Raw genomic sequence first — 22,270 nt, 5'->3', positions numbered from 1 at the left:
GAACGTTAATTGGAAACTATAATTGTGAACCTTTATATATATTATACATGTACTGTTATATGAATTTCTACAAACATTAAACATGTGAACATTAAATAGACTTAGATGTTAGCTTACTGAGAAATTTTACAATTGCTGGTTCCCTATGCTGACGGGCAAAACATGGATTAATCGATCCCGGATACATAGATCCGAAATATGACTAGGTACAAAAAACACAGAATAAAGACCCGTTACAGTAGAATACTAGAAAGATTTGCAATTGAAAACAAGTTCAATGATCCTTAACGAGTACTACTAGTATCTCATCCAGTGACTGTTTATGCTTTTATGCAATTTTTCAATTGTTAAGGCCCTGCTATTAACTAAGTAAGTTACCAGTGCATATCTTTGTCACAGAAAAAGTCAGCTGCCTATGCGTTTAAGTAATTTACGACAGAACAAAGAAGATTTCGAATTGACTTTTTAATTTGAGGTGTCTGAATCTAGTGTGTTCAAGATAACTATGATACGGATCAAACTATTATATACTTTCAATTGAAAAAAGCTTGACATTTTGCCATCAAGGGAATTTGTAGATAAATTAAAGCCCGAGCATTAAAAAATAAAAATTTAGATCCACTCGTATAATATTTGTTGCAACAGAGACCCTAATCCAAAAATCATCACATGTTGATGCACCAAGTGTGACATGAACAAGCTAAAAGCATAAAAACACAATCAAAGGCGTGCGGTTGCACTTCTAGAGGAACAGTATCTTATGTAACTGATGCCTACACACAGGCAAAATTTGCTCACGTGAATTTCACATGAATCTCGCACCTCAAACGAGCTTATACATGAATCTCACGTGAAATTTTTCACATGAATTTCATGTGAACTTAACAAAAAAAAAAATGGAATTTTTCATGATTTTAATTTAATTTGAAATATAGATTGTTATTTGAATTATTTGATTAAAAAAATTCACATTAATTACTTTATTTTAAAAATTCACATGAATTTCACGTGAACAAAATTTATGTGATTTTCACATGAGATTCACGTGAAAATCACATGAACTGATTTCACGTGAGTTTCATGTATGAGCTCGTTTGAGGTGAAATTCACGCGAATTTCACGTTAGATTCACATGAATTTAAATTCAGGTGAAATAGATGTGAGTGAAATTTCCCTGTGTAGGAGTTCAGCCAGTGTAATTGCTGACCGTGTAATAATGGAACAGGATTCATTTTCAACACAGGTTGTTGGAATGAACACTCTAACTATGTTGAAAGGCAAGAATAAATTTGAACCGGAGAAATTTGTTAGATACCAGAGAGTTGTATCCAAAAGGATACATATTGAGTCATAGAATTTACCAAAACATTTATTTTGAAAAATGGACTTCCAACAAGCAAATTTATTCTCGTGTGTAGAATTTTGTTTCTTTCGCAAATTTTAGAATGCATAGAATCTAAAAAATATGCGTGTATCCGGTTACCTGAGATACATAACGCTAAATTAATATTTTTTATGAGAATTTCTTCTCATCTTATTACTTGGTATAACCGCTTTCTTTTTAGAATATGCGACAGAAATTATCAATACCACAAGAATCGAAAATGGTTGTTGTTTGTTCATATAAAGATTGCATTTCGCCCAACTTCCGCCAGTGCGATATGTTTGATACAAAAGCAAGTGGAGATAATTTTTGATTTTCAGGCTTGTAATCAATTCAAAAAAAAATTAATCAACCGACCATGTTTCCTTTACTACGAAAAAATTTAGATTTATTCACAAGTTTTGTAGATTTATTAACATGTAAATGTTTCAATGGGTTCGTCAAGACTTCTTTTTTTCAGGAATAAGCTGGATTCTCAAAGTCTGGCAATTTCTGTACTTTCACCCATGTTATTACATGATCAGTCATTATCCGGTGCTAAATACTAAATTTGCATAATTTCCGTGTTAGGTCATTAAAATCTATAAAAATGCCCATTCATTGTTGTCATTTTAAAGTTTTTTGTTTTCATTAATCGTGTTAAAGTCATGATATGAAAGCCATCGAAAAATAAAATAAAAAACTGTTTGTACAAGTGGGCAAATGAGCAAACATCTGTCTAGGTTTTCTACTTATTTTTAGAATTCAAGTACAAATAAACTTTGTTTCTAGTTCATATAAAAATAAGGAGATGTGGTATGATTGTCAATGAGATACTAACCACCATAAAACAAAGAATGAGGATGTAAAAAAACTACAGGTCACTATACATCCTTAAATGACGAGCAAAACTTAAGACCTTATACAAACTATACTGAGTGCCAATAGAACCGCCACACATCATATTGCAAGTCCTCTTTGGCAAAAATGGAAAAATGTTCTTTCAATACATTCATCAAACATTTGGCTGCATGTTGCTTTAACAGTTTGGTCTCACACCAACAATTTAGCTCAGAAACATTAAACTTGCGATAAGTCCTAGAAGGATCAAAGCCGAAACTCAACAAAATTTTATTTTTATGTGATTACACTGGATTAAAAGCAAAGTAAAACTGTAAATCTGCATAACTTTTGACAACCGCTGCTATTCATCACGGATATTTGCCATCCAAAAAGTTTTTTTTTTTATATAAAACATGGATTTGGTAAATATTAAAATCTTATTATCGAAAAGCTTTGAAATAGCTGAAAATGTAATGTAGAAATTCCTTCAGAAACGCTCTTTAATTTAAGCATAATAGTCAATTATCTCATACAAAGCTATTTCCCCATAACTGTTTCTAAAAAATGAAAAAACACTTTATAAATCACTAATTCAGTCGTTATATTCCGCTGATCTACGATGGCTGCATTGTTGTATAGTATATCGGACAAACTAAAAGTACTTTTTTAATATCATGAAAACTAACCATCTTATAATGCTGTGAGCCTCATCAACCACATCAGCAAGGAAGTCATGAAATATTCCAGTGGTGAAGCAACGTCTCCAAAACAAGGCAGCCTCTGGGGAAGAAAATACAAACTGATATTGGCCCTCTCGTATCATATCAGCAATGTTCTTGTCACTTTGACATTCTCCCACTAAAGTTGCTGAAATTCTCATCTTATTGAGCCTCAAAACCTGATCTTTCATCAAAGACTGTAGCGGCGAAATTACAAGCACTGTACTAGGAGTGTCTTTCACAAGTTCATGAAACTCGGGTAAATGGGAATATATTTTGTTTTTCCCATATCCTGTTGGTAAAACAACGAACGTATCTTTACCCTACATAATGTATTTTATCGACTCAAGCTGTTTTTATTTAAATGTAAAGGCATATTTCATCTCAATTGTTTCCAAAGCATTAGCGACATTCATTTTGTTTGTTTTTAAATTTAAATCGGAAATTGTTTTACACATTTGCGCAGACTCCAAATCCTGATCATTGCCGATTGCCTCTCTCTCTCACAGACAGCCAACGACGCGTCCAATAGATATAAGAAGATGTGGTATGAGTGCGAATAAGACAACTCTCCATCCAAGTCAAAATTTATAAAAGTAAACCATTATAGGTCACAGTACGGTCTTCAACACGGAGCCTTGGCTCACACCGAACAATAAGCTATAAAGGGCCCCCAAAATTACTAGTGTAAAACCATTCAAACGGGAAAACCAACGGTCTAATCTATATAAAAAACGAGAAACGAGAACCACATCAACAAACGACAACTACTGAACATCAGATTCCTGACTTAGGACAGGTGATTATTAAGAGTTCAAGCCCTCGCGTGAGAGAAAATCGCGGACACGGAGATGGATTGGATTATTCGAGATAATAAATCACGTGCATAAAGGATGGAAACGACTTTCCTAGAAACACTTAAGTATTACTACCTCTGTAAATGAAATTAACACATAATAAATTTCTTGCGTCCGAAGCACTTTTCTTTATTTATCATTATCAAGAACGCTCAAACATTAACATTTAGGAGACAGGGGTGTATAAATATTTAAAAACTATATGAACAAAAGAGACATAAAGGTGTAATACCATCAAATCATAGTACGTCATATCCGGTTTCAAACGAAAAAGGGTCGAAAAAAATATTCCATTGAATTTGACAGTTATAGGAAATTAACCCTGCATTTAATTGCAGAAAAAAAAATTCTGAGTCATAAACATATATCTTTGGTGTTTCAAAGCACAATTTTGTTTTCATTTAGTGCTTCTATAAAATATTTTGGAAACTTGAGATGACATGGTTACTAAAGCTTGTAAACAGGAAAAAGGGGGTGAACATTTTATTTGTTTACTTCCGGTGATGGTTATTATCTTATATGCAATGAAATGTTATGTGAAATTTTCACTGTACTACTGGACGGGATAAAATTTTACTCACGCCAAGTGTTTCTTTATTTAAAACAAAGATAAATTCAGCACATTTTTTTTTTAAAATAACCAGTTTAACAAAGACTAATAGGGGAAAAACAATGGTGGTATTACACCTAAATAGGAAAGCTGCGCTTGCACCTTTGACCCTGTATGTACTCTCATTCTTTTAAATTTCATGTTATTTCACTGAAATAATGCAAACATGAAATATTCTGAGTGGACTGGGTCGCAAAAACACATTTGAGTCAAAATTGCCTTGAAATAGGGCTATACCATAAATATTAGTGGGCAGAGCAAGCCATATCCAGTGTTTGTTGGAGCTTCTTTTCCTTTTTTAGATGACCTGGCCCAAAGGGCCAAGTGAGCTTTTCTCATCACTTAGCGTCCGGCGTCGTCTATTAACTTTTACAAAAATCTTCTCCTCTGAAACTACTGTGCCAAATTTAACCAAACTTTGCCACAATCATCATTGGGGTATCTAGTTTTTAAAATGTGTCCGATGACCCCGCTTGCCAACCAAGATGGCCGACATGGCTAAAAATAGAACATAGGGGTAAAATGCAAGTTTTGTCTATTATTTCAAAAACCGTTATAAATAGAGAAAATCTGACGGCGCAGAAATGTTGAGAATGTTGAGCTCTACCAATTGTCTCTATACGTCATAACTGTCAGACGACTTCTTATAGTTCTTGTCCTTAAATGACAAATTTTACCATTTTTTATGTTCGTCTATTATCTTAAAAATTACAATAGATAGAGAAAAACTATAAATTGAAAAAAATGATCAGCAAGACAAGTTCTACAAATAGGTCTCATTGTTAAAATCGTCAGTTGACTCATTAAATAAGAGTTATTGCCCTTACCAATTTTTTGCGTGTTTTGCCTTATATCTTAAACATTATAATAGATAGATAGAAACTTAAATAAGCAAAAATGATCAGCAAGACAAGATCTACAATTAAGACAAGATGGAGGAAATCGTCCGACGATTCCTTATTGGAGTTATTGCCTTTTAATGACGGTTTTTACCATTTTTTGCGTTTTGCCTTATATGATAAAAATTATAATAGATAAATAGACACTTTAAATCACAAAAATGATCAGCAAAGCAAGATCTACTAACAAGTCAAATTTTGCCAATATCGTTAGTAGACTGTCACTCTTTCCAAATAGGAGTGTTCATTGTGATTGCCCTTAAATGAGGATTTTTTTCACCCTCTTTTGTGTTTTGAGCAAAAACCAAAGACAGAGAGAAACTAAACAGACTAAATGATCAGCAATACAAGATCAACAAAACAGGGATTTTTTACATGAATTCTATTCTCGTCTACAATGTTGGAGAGTGTCACTTTGTTAAATATCACATAAACCAAGGTGAGCGACACAGCCTCTTTAGAGCCTCTAGTTCTATATTGGGTTATAAAAGAAATTTTTCCTATTTAATTCTTTAATAAGTGAATAAAATGATTTTTGAAGAAGTTAAAACAAATTATTCACTAAAAGGGAACCATTATATGTCCATCTATGGAACGCGGTGTAAACTTAGTTTTACGTAAGGACTAATTGAAACCTCCATGGAGTAAGTAAACTTTTATATGGATGGTTTATTCAGCTTGAACACTTCAATTACTCATTTATTATCACATTATTTACATAAATGTATGATATTTACCCAAATCTTTTGATTTATTAGCCTAAAAAGTTAAAATTTTGAGGGAATGAGAGGTTTAAATGGACCAAAAGGGACCTTATAATGAAGACAAAGAGGTACCTTAGGGGTGTTTATCATCTTATAGTCAGCTTTTTTTTTATCATATCCAACTGTTGTTAAGCAGATGAAATGATAATTTATTGGTGAATTTATTGGTCCACAATGTATTCTATCATGATGCAGCGTGATTTTGGATTTTTCTAAGAAATTTTGCTCAAATCGTTGTAGATGTCGTCTTACATTATACTTAAATTTTCTCAATCTATTGAACTGATTATAACAAAACTTAATAGTAATGCTTGAAATAACCAGTATTTCAAAGGAAAAAAATCACATTCAGTTTATTCAACAAATATGTCCTCTTTATAAAACAAAGAGCCAATTTCATCAAAGGATAACTTTCCTGAGGGAGAAGTTCGGAACCACAGTTTCTTCATAATTTTTAAAGTTATCTACGGGAACATTTAATCACAATTAAATAATCTATCAATTTCATACCATCAGAAGAAGATCCAAAACAATGGGAACTCTGGTCTGATGGCATCCATGACTGATTCACTTTTCCAGAGCCACTGCAATATTTATTTTGATTTTTCTTTATTTTGTTGTAGGTTTTAACAAGAAAATAAACTGTAAAACTTGCCATTTTATCCGAATTTTTCAGAAACGTAGGATGTTATGACGAAAATCATTTTTTTTGTCATTTTTAATCTGTAGTCTTATCCAAAAGTATCAATTCATACAAATTAAATGTACACTTACGTTCTTTTAAAACAATGATAATACGTGTAAAAACTATTTCCAAGCAGGGATTTTTAATGAGATGAAAATGCAATTAAAATAAGAGAAGTCCCAGATATTTCCTCTAACTGACAAAAAAAATAGCTCCAACAAAACAGGAATCATGCCGAGTTAAAAACTGCAAATAAACAAGTCCAAGCTTTCTAAAAAAAAACACGGTAGATATAGTGCCAGACTGAGATAAAAAAAAATTCGAGGGAATCGGTAAACTTTTTTTCGAAAATAGATCATGTTATTTCGAGTGATATTACATGCGATCAGATCGATTTACTGCTATTCTGCGAGAATAATAGTTTTTATTCATGACTGTTCATCTTATTCTGAATACTGTATAAAAATTAGGAAATTTGGTTTGATTGCCAATTAAACAACTATCCACATAAGTTCAAATGAAGAGGATGTAAGCAATTATAGGCAACCGTACGGCCTTCAACAATGAAAAAAAAAAAAAAACAACAAAAAACATACCATATAGTCGGATAATGCCCCGCATGAATCATATGAAACAATTTAATTGAGAAAACTAACGGCCTTATTTATATAAAAAAAAAACAATTAACGAAAAACAAATATGACGGACATAAACCAACAGAACCATTGAACTACAGGCTTCTGACTTGGGAGAGACACATAAATGATGTGGCGGGGTTAAACATGTTTGAAGACACAACCTCTCCACAAACCTGGGACAGTGGTGTAAGAGTACAACCTACGACGCAAAATTTCCTTGTAGTTCACTTTCAACTCGAATGTTTTTCAATGTCCAGGTCTTTTCGAAAGCAAAAACAAATGGTCCGGGTTTTTTTAAAAGAAAATGTGAATAAGAAATAAGGCATTCTTGGGCTTAAAAACTTTTTCTAGTTTAAACGGTAATTTAGCGAAGGAAAAATATTACATATTCATAATTATTCACAAAAACATATTACTATGTTGATCAAATTTAATCATTTTCAATCTAATGATAACTTTCTGTTCTGAAAACATTTGTCCATAACCTTGCAGTATTTAAATATATTAGAAATTACTGGATTCTTTGTAAAACTGTTTAACTCATAAACATTTTGATATCATTTCATGCAACAAATTGCTTTAACAGTAAATAATACTTTATGATTATAAATTTTTCAGTGATGAACCCTGGAGTTTTAAAAACAGGAATTAGTATTGTTTTCCGGTACTTATACAGAAGAAATTCTATGACGAAATTATGGCAAAAAACTAAGTTCTAAGGTCAGAAAAGGGAAAAACAATATAATTTAGGATACAGTCAAATCTTAATGAATCACTCATTTATAAATTCTTATTTGGAGAAAAGTTTATATGGCCTCGCATTGATTTCTTTAACAATAAAGTTAGTTTACAGTATGTATTCCCAATTTACAAATATTCTTTGTTGTTGTTTTACTTTACGCATTGCCGTTTTGCTGTATTTGTCCTATCAGCAAGGTTCCTTTTCCTCTGACTTTTCTTCTTTCCTCTGGCGCTAGCTTCGTTGACCACTTATCTGCTATCTGTTGCTGAACCAATTTTATCTGAATGCGGTACCGGCGGAACCTGGTAAAATATTTGTATCGTTCCTTCAAAGTCTTGTTTGCCCATACATGTCAGACAATCTTAAACTGATCGTGTGTCCTCGCAAGCGTATAAGGTCTTCTTCCTGTCAATGCTCTCAGCAGATCTTAATTGTTAGCCTCAACCAATTCTGTCATCTTCCTAATTTTGAGTTTTGCTGCTATCGAAAACAAAATTTGTGGAACATATTGTATCAGAATCATTGGTAATCCATGCAATCAGTGTCTCCTCCATGACAGTCGTGAACATTAAAACTAAATTTTAAATGAACTACACTGCTATTTTTTTAGTTTTTGGTACAGATTGGCTGTCTCTGTGAAACACAGTTTAACATAGAACCCTATGGTGAAAACAGAGAACTCTTTTTGTTAGAAAACACTTTTAAACATCTAAATATACTATCCACACGGATCTGTGTTGTATAGTTCTTAAAAATGAAACCAAAAACGCAGAAAAATCATTTTTTAGGACAATTGATGTCAAGGAGTTGATTTCAAATTAAGTTATCTTAACTTATTTGTTGGTCGTATATGGCTGATCTATTTCAGCTAACCATTTTCTTCAAATCTACAATACTTTTCAATAGTCAAAAAACAAGTTTACAGTTTATTTATTTATTTATTTATCTGATGACATTTTGTCGCATCTGGGACTTACATGAATAATACAGTCTCTTGGTCCCAGGTTGTCTATTCCTTCTTTTTTTTAAATTCAAAGACTAATAGCTAGTTCTATTTAAAAACAACAACATTATATTATTAAAATGCTTATTGTATTTCGATACTATGCGAATAAAATTATTTGATGTGGTCATCAAAAGAAACATTTTGTTTTATGGTGTATAACAGGAGTGTTTTATACTGTACAGTGTGTAAATGATTACTTGTACATATATAACAATTTTGTTTTACTAAAAACCAAGTTATGCTGTCTTTTTTGTGTGTCTACATATCTCTATAAAATGTACAATCTAAGTAAGAGTTATGGGTTCATTTATTACGAGGCATTGTTAACAATATGAAAATTTCATGTGTATATAAATATGAAATAAATGAGGGAGACGGATTTATATAAGTTATTCTTGTTTCCGAATCCCAGAATTTATATTGTATAATTGTATATTGTGCACTTTTGAAATAAAATATTGTTTAAACTAAATAAATGAGTTCGAATCCCGGCGAGGGAAGAACAAAAATTTGCTTCCCGCAAATTTGCAGATTTAACATTATTGTGCTGATATTTAGAGTAGTTATAAATATGAAATAAATATATGGATGCTATTTTCGGTTCCTTTCCGGTTCTTTTCTGTTCTTTTTGGTCCTTTTCTTTAAATCGTTGGACCGAATAAACCGATGAGAAACAAGAAAAATCAAACCATTTGTAATATAACGTTTATCAAAGAAGATTCGATACGTTTTTAGCCAATGAGAAAAGAGAATTTTATAGTCATGTAATAATAAGCAATATCCAATTCTCACTCGTTGGGAAACCTATAAATCTCCACATATTTTGTTATATAGTGACTAGTTCTAATAATGATAGTGCTAATTAAGTTATCTGTACAGAATCAAGCAACAAATATCACAATAATGATGACCGAATGTTGTTTGATTACGTCAAGTGACAAATATTTCATGTCATGAAAATTAATATCAAATCTCAATAATAGATATAATTTTTAGAAATTTTTGGAATAATTCAATACGATAGTCGTGTTGATGGTCATTTAATCAATATTATTCAAGAGACGTGATGGACTTGTGAATAGAATACAAAATTTCGTTGCTGATCTTGATTCAAAAAGCCACTTCCACATGTTACTATGTATAATTACTTCTCACTTTTTTGAACAAAAAAAAATTATTTATACCGTAGCTAGAACACTTCCAGTTGTCTTGATGTACCAAATATAGTAACAAATGGATATTTCGTGTAATGTCGATTTCATGTAAGGTCACTTTTCTAGACAATTTAGGGCTGTTTAGGGATGACATTTAAGTTTTATTGTTATGTTAACATTTTTATATATGTATGTTTTCATCCAGTAATTTATAGTTGACTCATAAACGTTATTCTAAATTCACAATCGTTCAGTAAAGAAATCGACATTGCTAAGACGCGAATTTCTAAGGACATCAAAATGAACTGTGACGTAAATACTAATTTGAATGTAACCGTTTGCTCGCAGGCAACAGAAGCAGGATACCAAGAGACTATAAATGTATACTATATACGAATTTCGCGTCACGTTATCTGTATGGTAAAGTGGTCGATTGCAGGATAAATAAATAACATTGTTGCCATTTTTTTGCGGCAGTATAAAAACAATTTTAGATCCATGTCAGCGAAATGTACACGCTTTGTATTCGACAAGAAATAGCCGAAGGGGTCGGTAAACCTTGAACGAGCATTGGAACTGATGGCTTAAAATATAACATAAGGGTAAGGCAAGTAATCGTCTAATATCTGAAGTAAGTCCATATGACCACTCAGCTGGTAGCTTAATGTTATCGACACGTAAATTCCGAGCTAATTCCAAATGATGAATTGACGATATTTCATTGACTAGGACTTCGGGCGTTTACGTAGGAATCGTAGAGCACCGGAATATAACGACTGACTTATTCCGGTTAGCAACAGGTAGGCGTCCGTTTGGATGTAAGATGCGCAGCTAAGTCAGATCAGATTAGAAACGTTATTTTAAAATGCCTCTTGTACTAAGTGAGAGTCACGTTTAAGAGCAATTGGAAACAATCACTGAGAAATTCGTAGGTGGATTGTTTGATCTCCCCTATCCAAAATACCATCAATTTGCAAGTGACAGTCCACATATCCCGCTAGACCTACCTATTCTATTAATTGTTCTTGTCATGAACATCCATGAAATAACTGCCACTGGACGTTAAACAAACAACAATCAATCAACTTCCTACAGCATTAGATTGGTGAATAGTAAATACCTTGCAAAATACTTTTTGTCGAAATGGGAGAGATAAATGCATAGAAAGTTAACTTTTTACAAGAATGAAAATCCTAAACAAAATGACCTGTATCGAACCCTTCTTCATTGTAACCCTAATAAGATAAGAACTAACGGACTTAGCATATGATAAATATATGTGAAGTTATGGTTAGCAATACAGCAATCAGCGAGTAAGGTACATTTGCAATTAACCTTTTTACTTCAATAAAGGAAGAAAATTATATGACATACTCCTGACATAAGTTTGTAAAAACATTTGTAAAATCGTCAATCATGGCGACACCGCAATTAATTGTGAATAGAATACCAAATTACACTGTACTTTCTGATAGAATTATGTTCGCACGTTGAATATTTTTATAGTCTTTCACAGAACTTGCTATACGATAGTAATACAAAAGCGAAACAGCATGCAATCAACGTTGTACCAAAGAAATGAATTCTCAACACTGGACTATATTATATTTGTGGTGACATTAGTTATATCATTAAGTATTGGAATATACAATGCTTTTAAATCTAGATATAAGCAGAGTACTAAGGAGGTCTTGCTAGCCGGAGGAGAAATGGGAGTGATACCTGTGGCCTTTTCTCTGTTTGCCAGTTTTATTTCGTCTGTTTCCATGATAGGAATACCAGCTGAAGCATACATTTTTGATTCAATGGTCATGTGGGGCGCAGTAGCTGCACCAATATCCATATATCTGTCGGCTTACATTTATATTCCAATTTTCTATAATTTGAAGCTAACAAATGCATACGAGGTAAGATATATTGTTTATACCTCATACTTTTGTAACAGTATATTTATACAATTTCTTTTCATCTATTGTTACGCAACACGATTGATTCCTGCATTTTGTGCTGCGGAATATTCATATTTATCCTGTCTTATGCAAGGTTAATTAATTTTCAGCTCTTACCAGGCCATAATATTCAGTTCAAAAATCCCATTGCCTCCCTGCCACCCCAGAAAAAAACAAATGGTCGTCCCCTGAACTTCATTTTCTTTATATATTGGCGAGTTTGTATGGAATTCGTTTATCAGAAGATCTTCACGGAAAACTATAATTGATTTACCTTCATAGTCCTCTCACATCATTTTGAGTAAAAGAGTTTGGTTGAACAAGGTAAAACAATGCGCTTGATCTCCCAAATTGTGTGACAGTAATTTAATTTAGTTAATATTCCAATAAGTAATGGGTCTTGAATTAAATGTCCCCAGTCGGGCATAGCCGCGTATTTATACATTCCGCATATCCATCCGTACTTCGTTATGTGTGTGTTTATTCATATCCCACGGTGTTAAATGGACGCCCATTAAGTGCAGTTGATCGCTCATTTTGAAGAAGACGGGAGGATTGTATTCGGATTTACCATTCATTTTTATGTTTCTTCGTGTACGCATGCTTTATATTTCCGCACACAGCCGCGCGAAAATTTATTTTGCTTTTAATACACTATTGTTTCTTTCGTTATGTGTTTCAGAATATTCGTTTTCCTCCTGTCTAATGCAATGTTTGAAGTGTACTTGACAAATAACTCTAATAGTAATGTTATTTTTAAATTAGTTCACTTTATTAATCTAGTTATAATGCAATAAAGCCGTAGTTATAATTTTCTATTTATTAAATGTTCAATTATTCAAAGATTTCAGGAAATTTTGATTTAAACCTGCACCATAAGAAAGTTATAGAATGAAGAGAGTTGTTGCAAGTTCATATGATATTGAATCTATATGTTAAACAATGTGTGGTTATTAGAAAAATTTAAAAACTAAACTCGGAATAAAATGCAAAATAAATAAGTTTAAACATCCTGTAGAATAACTTGAGGCTCTAAACGCAATGTGTCGTTCTCCTGGATCTATGTGCATTTTCAACAATGGCCACTCTCTAACATTTAAGACTAGAATATGTATGACTAATATCACTTTTATGTTGACCTTATATTGCTATCTTGCTGATCAGATTTGCCATCTATTATAGTTTTCAAGACAAGAGGCAAAAATAAAAGAAATTGGTATAAATCGTCATTTAAGGGCGTTAACTCGTAAGAGTCGTCTTGCCACACCGGTGCAAATAGACAGTAGATAAATCTAGTCATTCTGAACATTTCTGTCTAGTCAGATTTTTCTCATCTCAACCAATAGCGGTTTTACAGGTGTTCTGGTTTTACCCATGTTTGTTCAAAGGCGGGCTGGTGTCCTGATGTGCTGTCGTAAATTCATGGGAGGTGTCCGTTGTTATTCTGCGGTTTACATGTTGTAATGTACTTTTATATTATTTATTTAGGTATTTCTCTGTGCTGAGTGTTCTTGCGTTTGTTTGTACTGTATTCCTGTGACGTAGTGTTGTCATTTTAGCTGTATTTTTAACATTGCCATATAAGCGGGAGGTTTGGCTAGCCTTAAACCAGGTTCAACCCACAATTTTTTCTTAAAATGTCCAGTACCAAGGAATATGGTAGTTGTTATCACACAGTCCGTTTCTATGTATGTTGGCGTTTGCTTTTGTTGTAGTTATGTGCTTGTGTTATTTCGTTTTTCCTCTTATAGTTGATGTGTTTCCCTCGGTTTTAGTTTGTTACATGGATATGTTTTTGCTTTATCGAATTATGAATAGTGAACAGCGGTAAACTACTGTTGCCTTTATTCATTGGACACACATTTTTAGACAAAATAAGTCTTTGTAAAAGGTAACGGACGAATACGACGTACGCCAAATAATGATAAAGGCCACTTGACCCTTTTGGTCAGGTGAGCTATAATCTTGCAAAATTCTATAATTTCACTTTCCGATAAATTGATGTAATGTCACTCAATAATCCACATGAGTGCTTACTTCTCATTGAACTTAATACTAAGGGTACAGCCAAAAGTAGAAGGTCTGCTTCATATATTGACCTTTTCTACGATATTGAAGATTTCAAACTAGAAACTATGAAGAAAATGATTATTTCTACTTTCAAAATGTTAACTTCCCATTTCTCAGCAGTTATATTGGACATTGGTAGACTACTGTGCTTTGAATCGATTATCTACACTGAGAAACACTGTACATAATTATAAAATGATCTAACCCCTTTTTACCATGGATGGACATCGTGATTTTATTTACTGACGCCGTTAATTGATTAATGCAAAGAAACTATATGAAAAAATGAAATTTGGTGCAGTTTACAATATTTTATGACTGTGTCTTTCAATCAGAAATTGCTTTGTTACCATATTAGAATGGATACAATCTTTGATTGAATATTGTATCTGCAAAATAAGCACTCGCTACTGCTCAGTGTAAAATCATAGCAGACACCTTGCAGTGCCTATATATGAGCAATCACAAATCATGTTGTTCATGAATTATTTTTCTTTTCTTTTAAATTTTAATTCTTTTTTTGTGCAAAAAAAACCCCCCAAAAACACACACACACCTCACAAGAACAAAATAATAATTGAAGGACATTATTGATTTCATTTTATGTCTTATTAGGTAATGTTCTGTTATGTATATTTAAATGCTTATGTGTAAATTAATTTTCAAACTAATGCCGACTACAACTTAAGGCGACAGTAGTATACCGCTGTTTCAATCTCGTAAATCGATACAAAAGAGGAGACTTGTCACAAATAGACAACTGCAGTCAAATGATAGATGATGTTCGAGATAAGGTTATCTGTAAAATGAAATTAACAAGTACACAAATGTATACATATCTTTTACAGGTGCACGTAATTATTTAACAAAGCTACCACAGTCAACATAAAGACATTTAACTACACTGCTAGACAGTTTAGTCTATAAAGTTTCACGTTGTCACTCATTGTAAAAGTTTTCCAAAGTACCATTAAAGATCGGAATTCCTCACACCTAGACCTTCAGATTTAAAATTATGCCTTATAATAGTAGTGCCTTCATCAAGTTCACAAAGATTAAGCAATCTAATAGACATGCTAAAGACATTATGTAAAATAATACCCAACTTCACCAGAGATGACCTTGTATCTTAAATTACATTTCTCAACATGTAAAGCAAATCACAATTTTGGTAAGTTGGGATGCTAGCTTTATACAAGCATTTCCCACAATTTAGGTCTTGAAGCGATAAGATTCTGGTTAGAAAAATATCAAGATGAAATAGTCTGATTCCCTGGACTTCATATTTGAAGTATTACAACAAGTGCTCGAAAATTCGAAAATAACTTTTTTTCTTTGTATTTAATGTTATCTAGAAATCAAAGGTACAGTGATGGGCATAAGTATTGTCCTTACTTACGCAACTGTTTCACCGGGTTTGAACTTACATGCGCAACACGATGGGTGCCTCATGTGGAGCACAGCAGATCATACCCGGTTTTTGGTGGGGTTCGTGTTGCTTAGTTTTCTATGTTATGTTTTGCAAATTATTGTTTGTCTTTTTATTGTTGTCTGTCATGGCGTTGTCAGTCTATTTTCGACTTGTGAGTTTGAATGTCCCTTTGGTATCTTTCGCCTCTCTTTTAGTTACGGAATATCTAGAAAGCAAGCTATTGAGTAATTATCGAATTTCAAATCTGTGGGTGTATTTGTTGGATTTTCTCCCATTTGAATTAACAAAAGCAAAAATCAATTTACATCTTAAAATACTTTAAATATACTAACATTTAAATACTTTATAAAAAACATTAATTCATTCAACTCAATCTGATCTTTTAACCCCAACAATATTATTAATGTTATGTAATTAGACAATATGAACTATAACTGCAATAATGTCCCGAGGGAACTATTAAGGTTGTTAACTTTTGACATGTTAATTGCAAAATATAAAACAATACCCAGGACACTTCTCTTCGTAAAACACAAGTTGATCATATTTGTTGAAAACACTAATGAAATGACAATTAACTGATAAATTATGGAATAAATCATGATGGTATAGTATAGATTCTGTGTACTGACGTTGTTTATCGTCTTAATAACGTGTTATAGTACTCTTTTATTTGTCTTTTTGAATATTACTTTTACTGTTTAGTCTATTTTTGAGAAAAAAGAAAAAGCACCTTGCGAAATTCTTTAATTTTACTTTCAGATATATTGATGATGCCCTATCACTAAATAACCCATATTTCAGCCAGTACTTACATCTCATATATCTTGAAATTAAGGATACTACTGATACTAGAAGGACTACTTCATACCTTGATCTCTTCCTCAATATTGACACAGATGGACGACTTCACACTAAAATTTATGACAAACAGGACGATTTTAACTTCCCAATTATCAATTTTCCATTTCTCAGCAGTAACATACCCTCTGCCCCCTCGTATGGTGTTTACATATCTCAGTTGATACGTAATGCTCATGCATGTTCACACTATACGGACTTAATTTACAGGAGTGTGCTCCTTACGCAGAAACTGCTCCAACAAAGTTATGAGGAGGAAAGATTAAAAATGACACTCCGTAAATTTTATGGACACCATCACGAATTGGTTGATTTATACGATGTGTCAGTTTCTAAACTAATGAAGGACATGTTTTCCACGTCTTAGATTATGGTTTACCATTTACGTCGTCAGGTCTTTTAAGTACCGAACGTGACCTATTCCCGAATATGACTGTTTTACTGAGTGTTAATTCACATTGCTATAAGACGTGTCTCGGTATTTGTTTATCCACATTCATGTATTTAGTTACGAAGTTTTATTTGTAATTCTGATCGTATATTGTTTTTTGTCTTATCGTTTGTAGTTGTGATTCTATCTTTTATTTTCTATTCGTATGGAAAAGTAAAGATAATTAATCACCCAGTTCAATTGTATGATTTTAGTTTAATGCAACTATGTGCACAGGATTTATTTGTTTTACACAGTTTGATTTGGAAGAAAGGCCGACATAGTTAGTTGCGCTATTACTAACACAATTCTATATTAGTATTCTTGTAATTGTTATAAAATACATCAAATAAGATTATTAGAAACCTAATCTTGATTTATATCCAATTTTTAGAAATTTACCTGTGACGTTACTTTTTGTGGCGTTGATCCATTCGTTTTACAGACACACACTTCGTAATTCTATTAAGCTGTTTTTGTGTACTGTCCTAAACTATTTTAGTTATTCGTTGTTATTCTGTGGTTAACATGTTGAAATGTACTATTATATTATTTATTTATGTATTTCTCTGTCTTTGGTGTTTTTTGTATTTATTTGTACTCTGTTTCCGTCATGTAATGTTGTCATTTTAGCGGTATATTTAACATTGCCATAAAGCGCGGAGGTTTGGCTAGCCACAAAACCAGGTTGAACCCACCATTTTTTCTTAAAATGTCCTGTACCAAGTCAGGAATATGGCAGTTGTTATCTAATAGTTCGTTTCTATGAATGTTGCATTGTTGTTTGTTTTTGTTGCACTTCTGTTATTTCGTTGTTTTCCTCTTATAGTTGATGTGTTTTCTTCGGTTTTAGTTTGTAACCCGGATTTGTTTTCTCTCAATCTATTTATGACTTTTGAACAGCGATATACTACTGCTTCTTTATTTGGTGATATCCATTTGACGTGGCTATGTACTTATACATCCCGTCATTGTGTAATTGTGCTATGGTAATTTATTTTGTATTCTTGTCTTTCATTTTTGCTAATGTGCTTTGTCTATATGCCTTTTGGGGTTTCTTTGTTACATATGACGTGGCTCTGTACTTATACATCCCGTCATTGTGTTATTGTGCTATGGTAAAATGTTGTGTTCTTGTCTTTTTTTTTTTTTGCTAATGTGCTTTGTCTATATGCCTTTTTGTGTTTCTTTGTTACATATGACGTGTTTTTTTTTTGCTAATGTGCTTTGTCTATATGCCTTTTTGTGTGTCTTTGTTACATATGACGTGGCTCTGTACTTATACATCCCGTCATTGTGTTATGGTAAATTTTTATACTCTTGTCCTTCATTTTTGCTAATGTGCTTTGTCTATATGCCTTTTTTGTGTTTCTTTGTTTCATATTTGTTTGTTTTTATAGTGATTAAGATTATAACACAACGTTGACTGCTGTATCCCAATTTTAGACATTTTTACCTATTGTGTCTGTTTGTTTTGTTCACACATCTTTGTCAATATAATGGAATTTTATACTGTCATACAAGTGAGAGGTTAAGCTAGCTTTAAAACCAGGTTTAATCCACCATTTTCTACATAAGAAAATGCCTGTACCAAGTCAGGAATATGACAGTTGTTATCCATTCGTTTGGTGTGTTTTAGCTTTTGATTTTGCCATTTGATTAGGGACTTTCCGTTTTGAATTTTCCTCGGAGTTCATTATTTTTGTGATTTTACTTTTTTTTCATGTGATGGAACGAATAGATATCAGAATAATTTACATGCTCCATTGGGAGTAATGGGTGAAATCGTAACCCTGTCTGAAGAGTAGCGGATATTTTTTCTTGTATATATGATATAGGGCTTGAGTAGGCGTGCAGTTGTTTCATTTTATTCGTTTATTCGTGTTTTATCTAGTGGTATAGTAAGTAGATAAGTAATTTTAAAATGCTGTTTGAAATTAGTAATTATTTATTACCGAGTCAGATTTTCCTTTTGTACTTGTGGTCTAAGAAATTTATGCATCGGTGTGAATATAGGCCATTTACTTTCGTAAATGTCATTTGCACCTGACCCAATTCTCTTATAACTATGAACTTTGTTGACTTCCTTCTTGTAATATGTCCTGAGGTTATTTACAACTGGTCTAAGTGATTTATCCATCTGTGTGAAAATAGGCTATTCACTTTCGTAAATGTCATCTGCACCTGACTCAATTCTCTTATAACTTTCAACTTTGCTGACTTCCTTTTTATAATATGTCCTGAAGTTATTATTTTATTTTCTGAATCTTGTCGGCTGCAATTAATAAGAGAATTTTAATTACTGTTTTATAATAATAATAATAATAATAATAATTAGTTTAATAATAATAATAATACTAATTGCAAGAATACAATGAAATATTGTAAATTGTAGGAGGTTTTAAATCATAAGTCAGTAGAAAAAGGTCCAGCAGCAGAAAAAAGCAGGAGGATGTTCTTAGCCGTATAAAAATTATTTTTTTTTGACGTTCAGAGGCCAAAACTCTGGAAGAAGTAAAACAACAAAAAAACCGAACTCCAAGGAAAATTCAAAACGGAAAGTCCCTTAACAATAGGCAAAATCAAAAGCTCAAACACATCAAACGAATGGAAAACAACTGTCATATTCCAAGCATGCTCCCAAATATTCAAATTGAAAGGAAGCTTACTCTCGCCAATCCCAACACCAGTGTAAAGTAAGTTAATCCAAGCCGACCTAATTTACACAAAATCATCAGTAGATGAAGCCGTTCAGTATCTTAATTTCAGTGTAAAGTAAGTTAATCCAGGCCGACCTAATTTACACAAAATCATCAGTAGATGAAACCGTTCAGTATCTTAATTTCAGTGTAAAGTAAGTTAATCCAAGCCGACCTAATTTACACAAAATCATCAGTAGATGAAACCGTTCAGTATCTTAATTTCAGTGTAAAGTAAGTTAATCCAGGCCGACCTAATTTACACAAAATCATCAGTAGATGAAACCGTTCAGTATCTTAATTTCAGTGTAAAGTAAGTTAATCCAGGCCGACCTAATTTACACAAAATCATCAGTAGATGAAACCGTTCAGTATCTTAATTTCAGTGTAAAGTAAGTTAATCCAGGCCGACCTAATTTACACAAAATCATCAGTAGATGAAACCGTTCAGTATCTTAATTTATGTTTATGATGTTGGTTACTTTCTTTTTCAGTATCTGGAACTTCGTTTTAGCAAGAGTGTTAGAATATTAGTAACCATTTGTTTTTGTGTCTACATGGTGAGTTTCACTTTTGTTTTTGACACTCATATTAATGTACGATTAAGGTTATGGGTTTTATCACCTGCCAGATGAAAACGGAAATTGCTGTTTCCTATCTTACCACACAACATTACATATTCTGGTCTGCTCTTAGTCAAAATAATGTGTCCTGTTAAAGTGACATACTTCTTCCCTTGTAGGTTCAAACTCCCCAATTAAACGACATACATATATATTTTACTAGCAGGTATCCTTGTCATGTAATAGAATGTCTTTTTTATAATATAAGTTTATATCCTGACGGTATTAAAGAGTACAAATGTTCTAATACGAACAGATATTATGATATTTTTATGCACCCGCCGCGTCGGAGGGGACATTAAGTGTTACCCATGTCCGTCTGAATGTCCGTCCGTTTGTCCGTCTAGTATTAGTATCCGTTCTCTAGCTTTAGTTTGCTGCAACAAAATGTTATGTTATGAAACTTATACACAATCCTTTTTACCACAAAACACAGATCAAGTTCGAATTTGAATGGCATTTTTACAGTTCTCTAGTTTTATTCCTTTATAACGTAAAATGAAAGCGAGGGCATCATCTGTGTCCCATGGACACATTCTCCATTTATCTATAACCAAGTTTACAGAAAAAATATGTTTTGAGGAACAAATATATCCCCGACATTCAATGACATGTGAAAGGGGAGGTCACAATCGGAGCTTAATTTTTCACTGTTATCTGACATTTCAATTTATGTTTATTTTTTTGGTTCATTTTACCCATGATATTCAGTTCCAATTTTACTTATGAAAAGAGAGGTTTACCCAATTAACTTAAATTTGGCAACTAACAAATCAAAACAACATTAAAATGTAGAAATAAACTTGCTGTTCGGTGTGAGCCAAGGCTCCGTGTTGAAGACCGTACTTTGACCTATAATGGTTTACTATTATAAATTTTGACTTGGATGGAGAGTTGTCATACAACATCTTCTTATATCTACGCATCAATATTTAAGCTAAAGATTGTGATCTTAATTGTGTTTTTGTACCCGCCATATTTCATGTTCTCTCAAGAGCCCACCAGTCATTATATGATTAGCTATATAATTCTTTGTAAATGTAGAACTTGTGTTTCTAGATCTTGCTTTCTTGTTCTGCAAAAATAAATTGCAGAAACAAGCAACACATTGATATATAGGCTAAAGATTGTGATCTTAATTTCTTTTTTGTACTGGATGGCCATATTTGATGGTCTTTTAAGAACTCACCAGTCATGATATGTTTAGCTTTATACTGATTTGCTGCTAATTTAGTACTTCTATCTCTAGATATTGCTTTCTGGTTCTACCAAAAGTAACATGATTCTTTACAACAGTATCTTCTTAAAAGGATTGTGTAGGATCATGGGAGCTGTTTTTCCTTAATTTTCTCAAATGTAACTGAGCAAAATATGTAATCTTTAGAAAACTGGTAATTCTAAGTTATATGTAACATATTTTTGTATTGATTTTTAACGAAAGTTAACATGTCTTTACAAATTGCATTCATCACTAAGTTCTCAATTTGTGTAACGGCGAATGAAGGCAAAAAATGTATTGAGGATTGGATGGCACTTTTTCTCAGTACCTACCACTTTAATATGAATAATTTTATAGAAAAAAATTGTAGAGTGTTCTGACTTTTATCACCCATTTATTATTATATTGACGTTTATCACCCATTTATTGTTATATAAGTGCAAACATATTATATATAAGACTACCTCTCCACATTTTTGGTCATTTTATAGCCAAAGAGTCAGTTCAAATTTAAATCCAAAACAGATTCTCACTTCTCTTGTTTTAATTCAAACCTCAAAACATTACTTGTGAATTATCATTAGCATATTTGCCTGAAGGTTTTGACCATATTTTTCAATTTACAAATTACAATCTAATGTTTTCGCTGTTCATAATGACTTAGCTTTTCTTGACTTTCTTAGCAGAAAGAAAAGCAGCATATTTCA

General features: G+C 32.4%; 1 protein-coding gene across 1 annotated transcript in view; it reads left to right on the top strand.

Moving 5' to 3' along the window:
* Positions 1-11,767: 11,767 nt before the first annotated feature.
* The window catches only part of LOC127708483 (sodium-coupled monocarboxylate transporter 1-like), a 50,479-nt gene continuing 39,976 nt past the window's right edge, over positions 11,768-22,270 (top strand). The window contains exons 1-2 of the mRNA XM_052213360.1: positions 11,768-12,187; positions 20,216-20,281. Of these exons, the coding sequence (XP_052069320.1) occupies positions 11,834-12,187; positions 20,216-20,281 (420 nt within the window). The 5' untranslated portion in view covers positions 11,768-11,833. The remainder of the gene's footprint in view (positions 12,188-20,215; positions 20,282-22,270) is intronic.

The sequence above is a fragment of the Mytilus californianus genome, unplaced genomic scaffold, assembly GCF_021869535.1.
Source record: "Mytilus californianus isolate M0D057914Y unplaced genomic scaffold, xbMytCali1.0.p SCAF_7, whole genome shotgun sequence".
NCBI lineage: Eukaryota > Metazoa > Mollusca > Bivalvia > Mytilida > Mytilidae > Mytilus > Mytilus californianus.
Note: the sequence above shows the minus strand (reverse complement) of the source record. Positions and strands in the feature narration are given on the sequence as shown.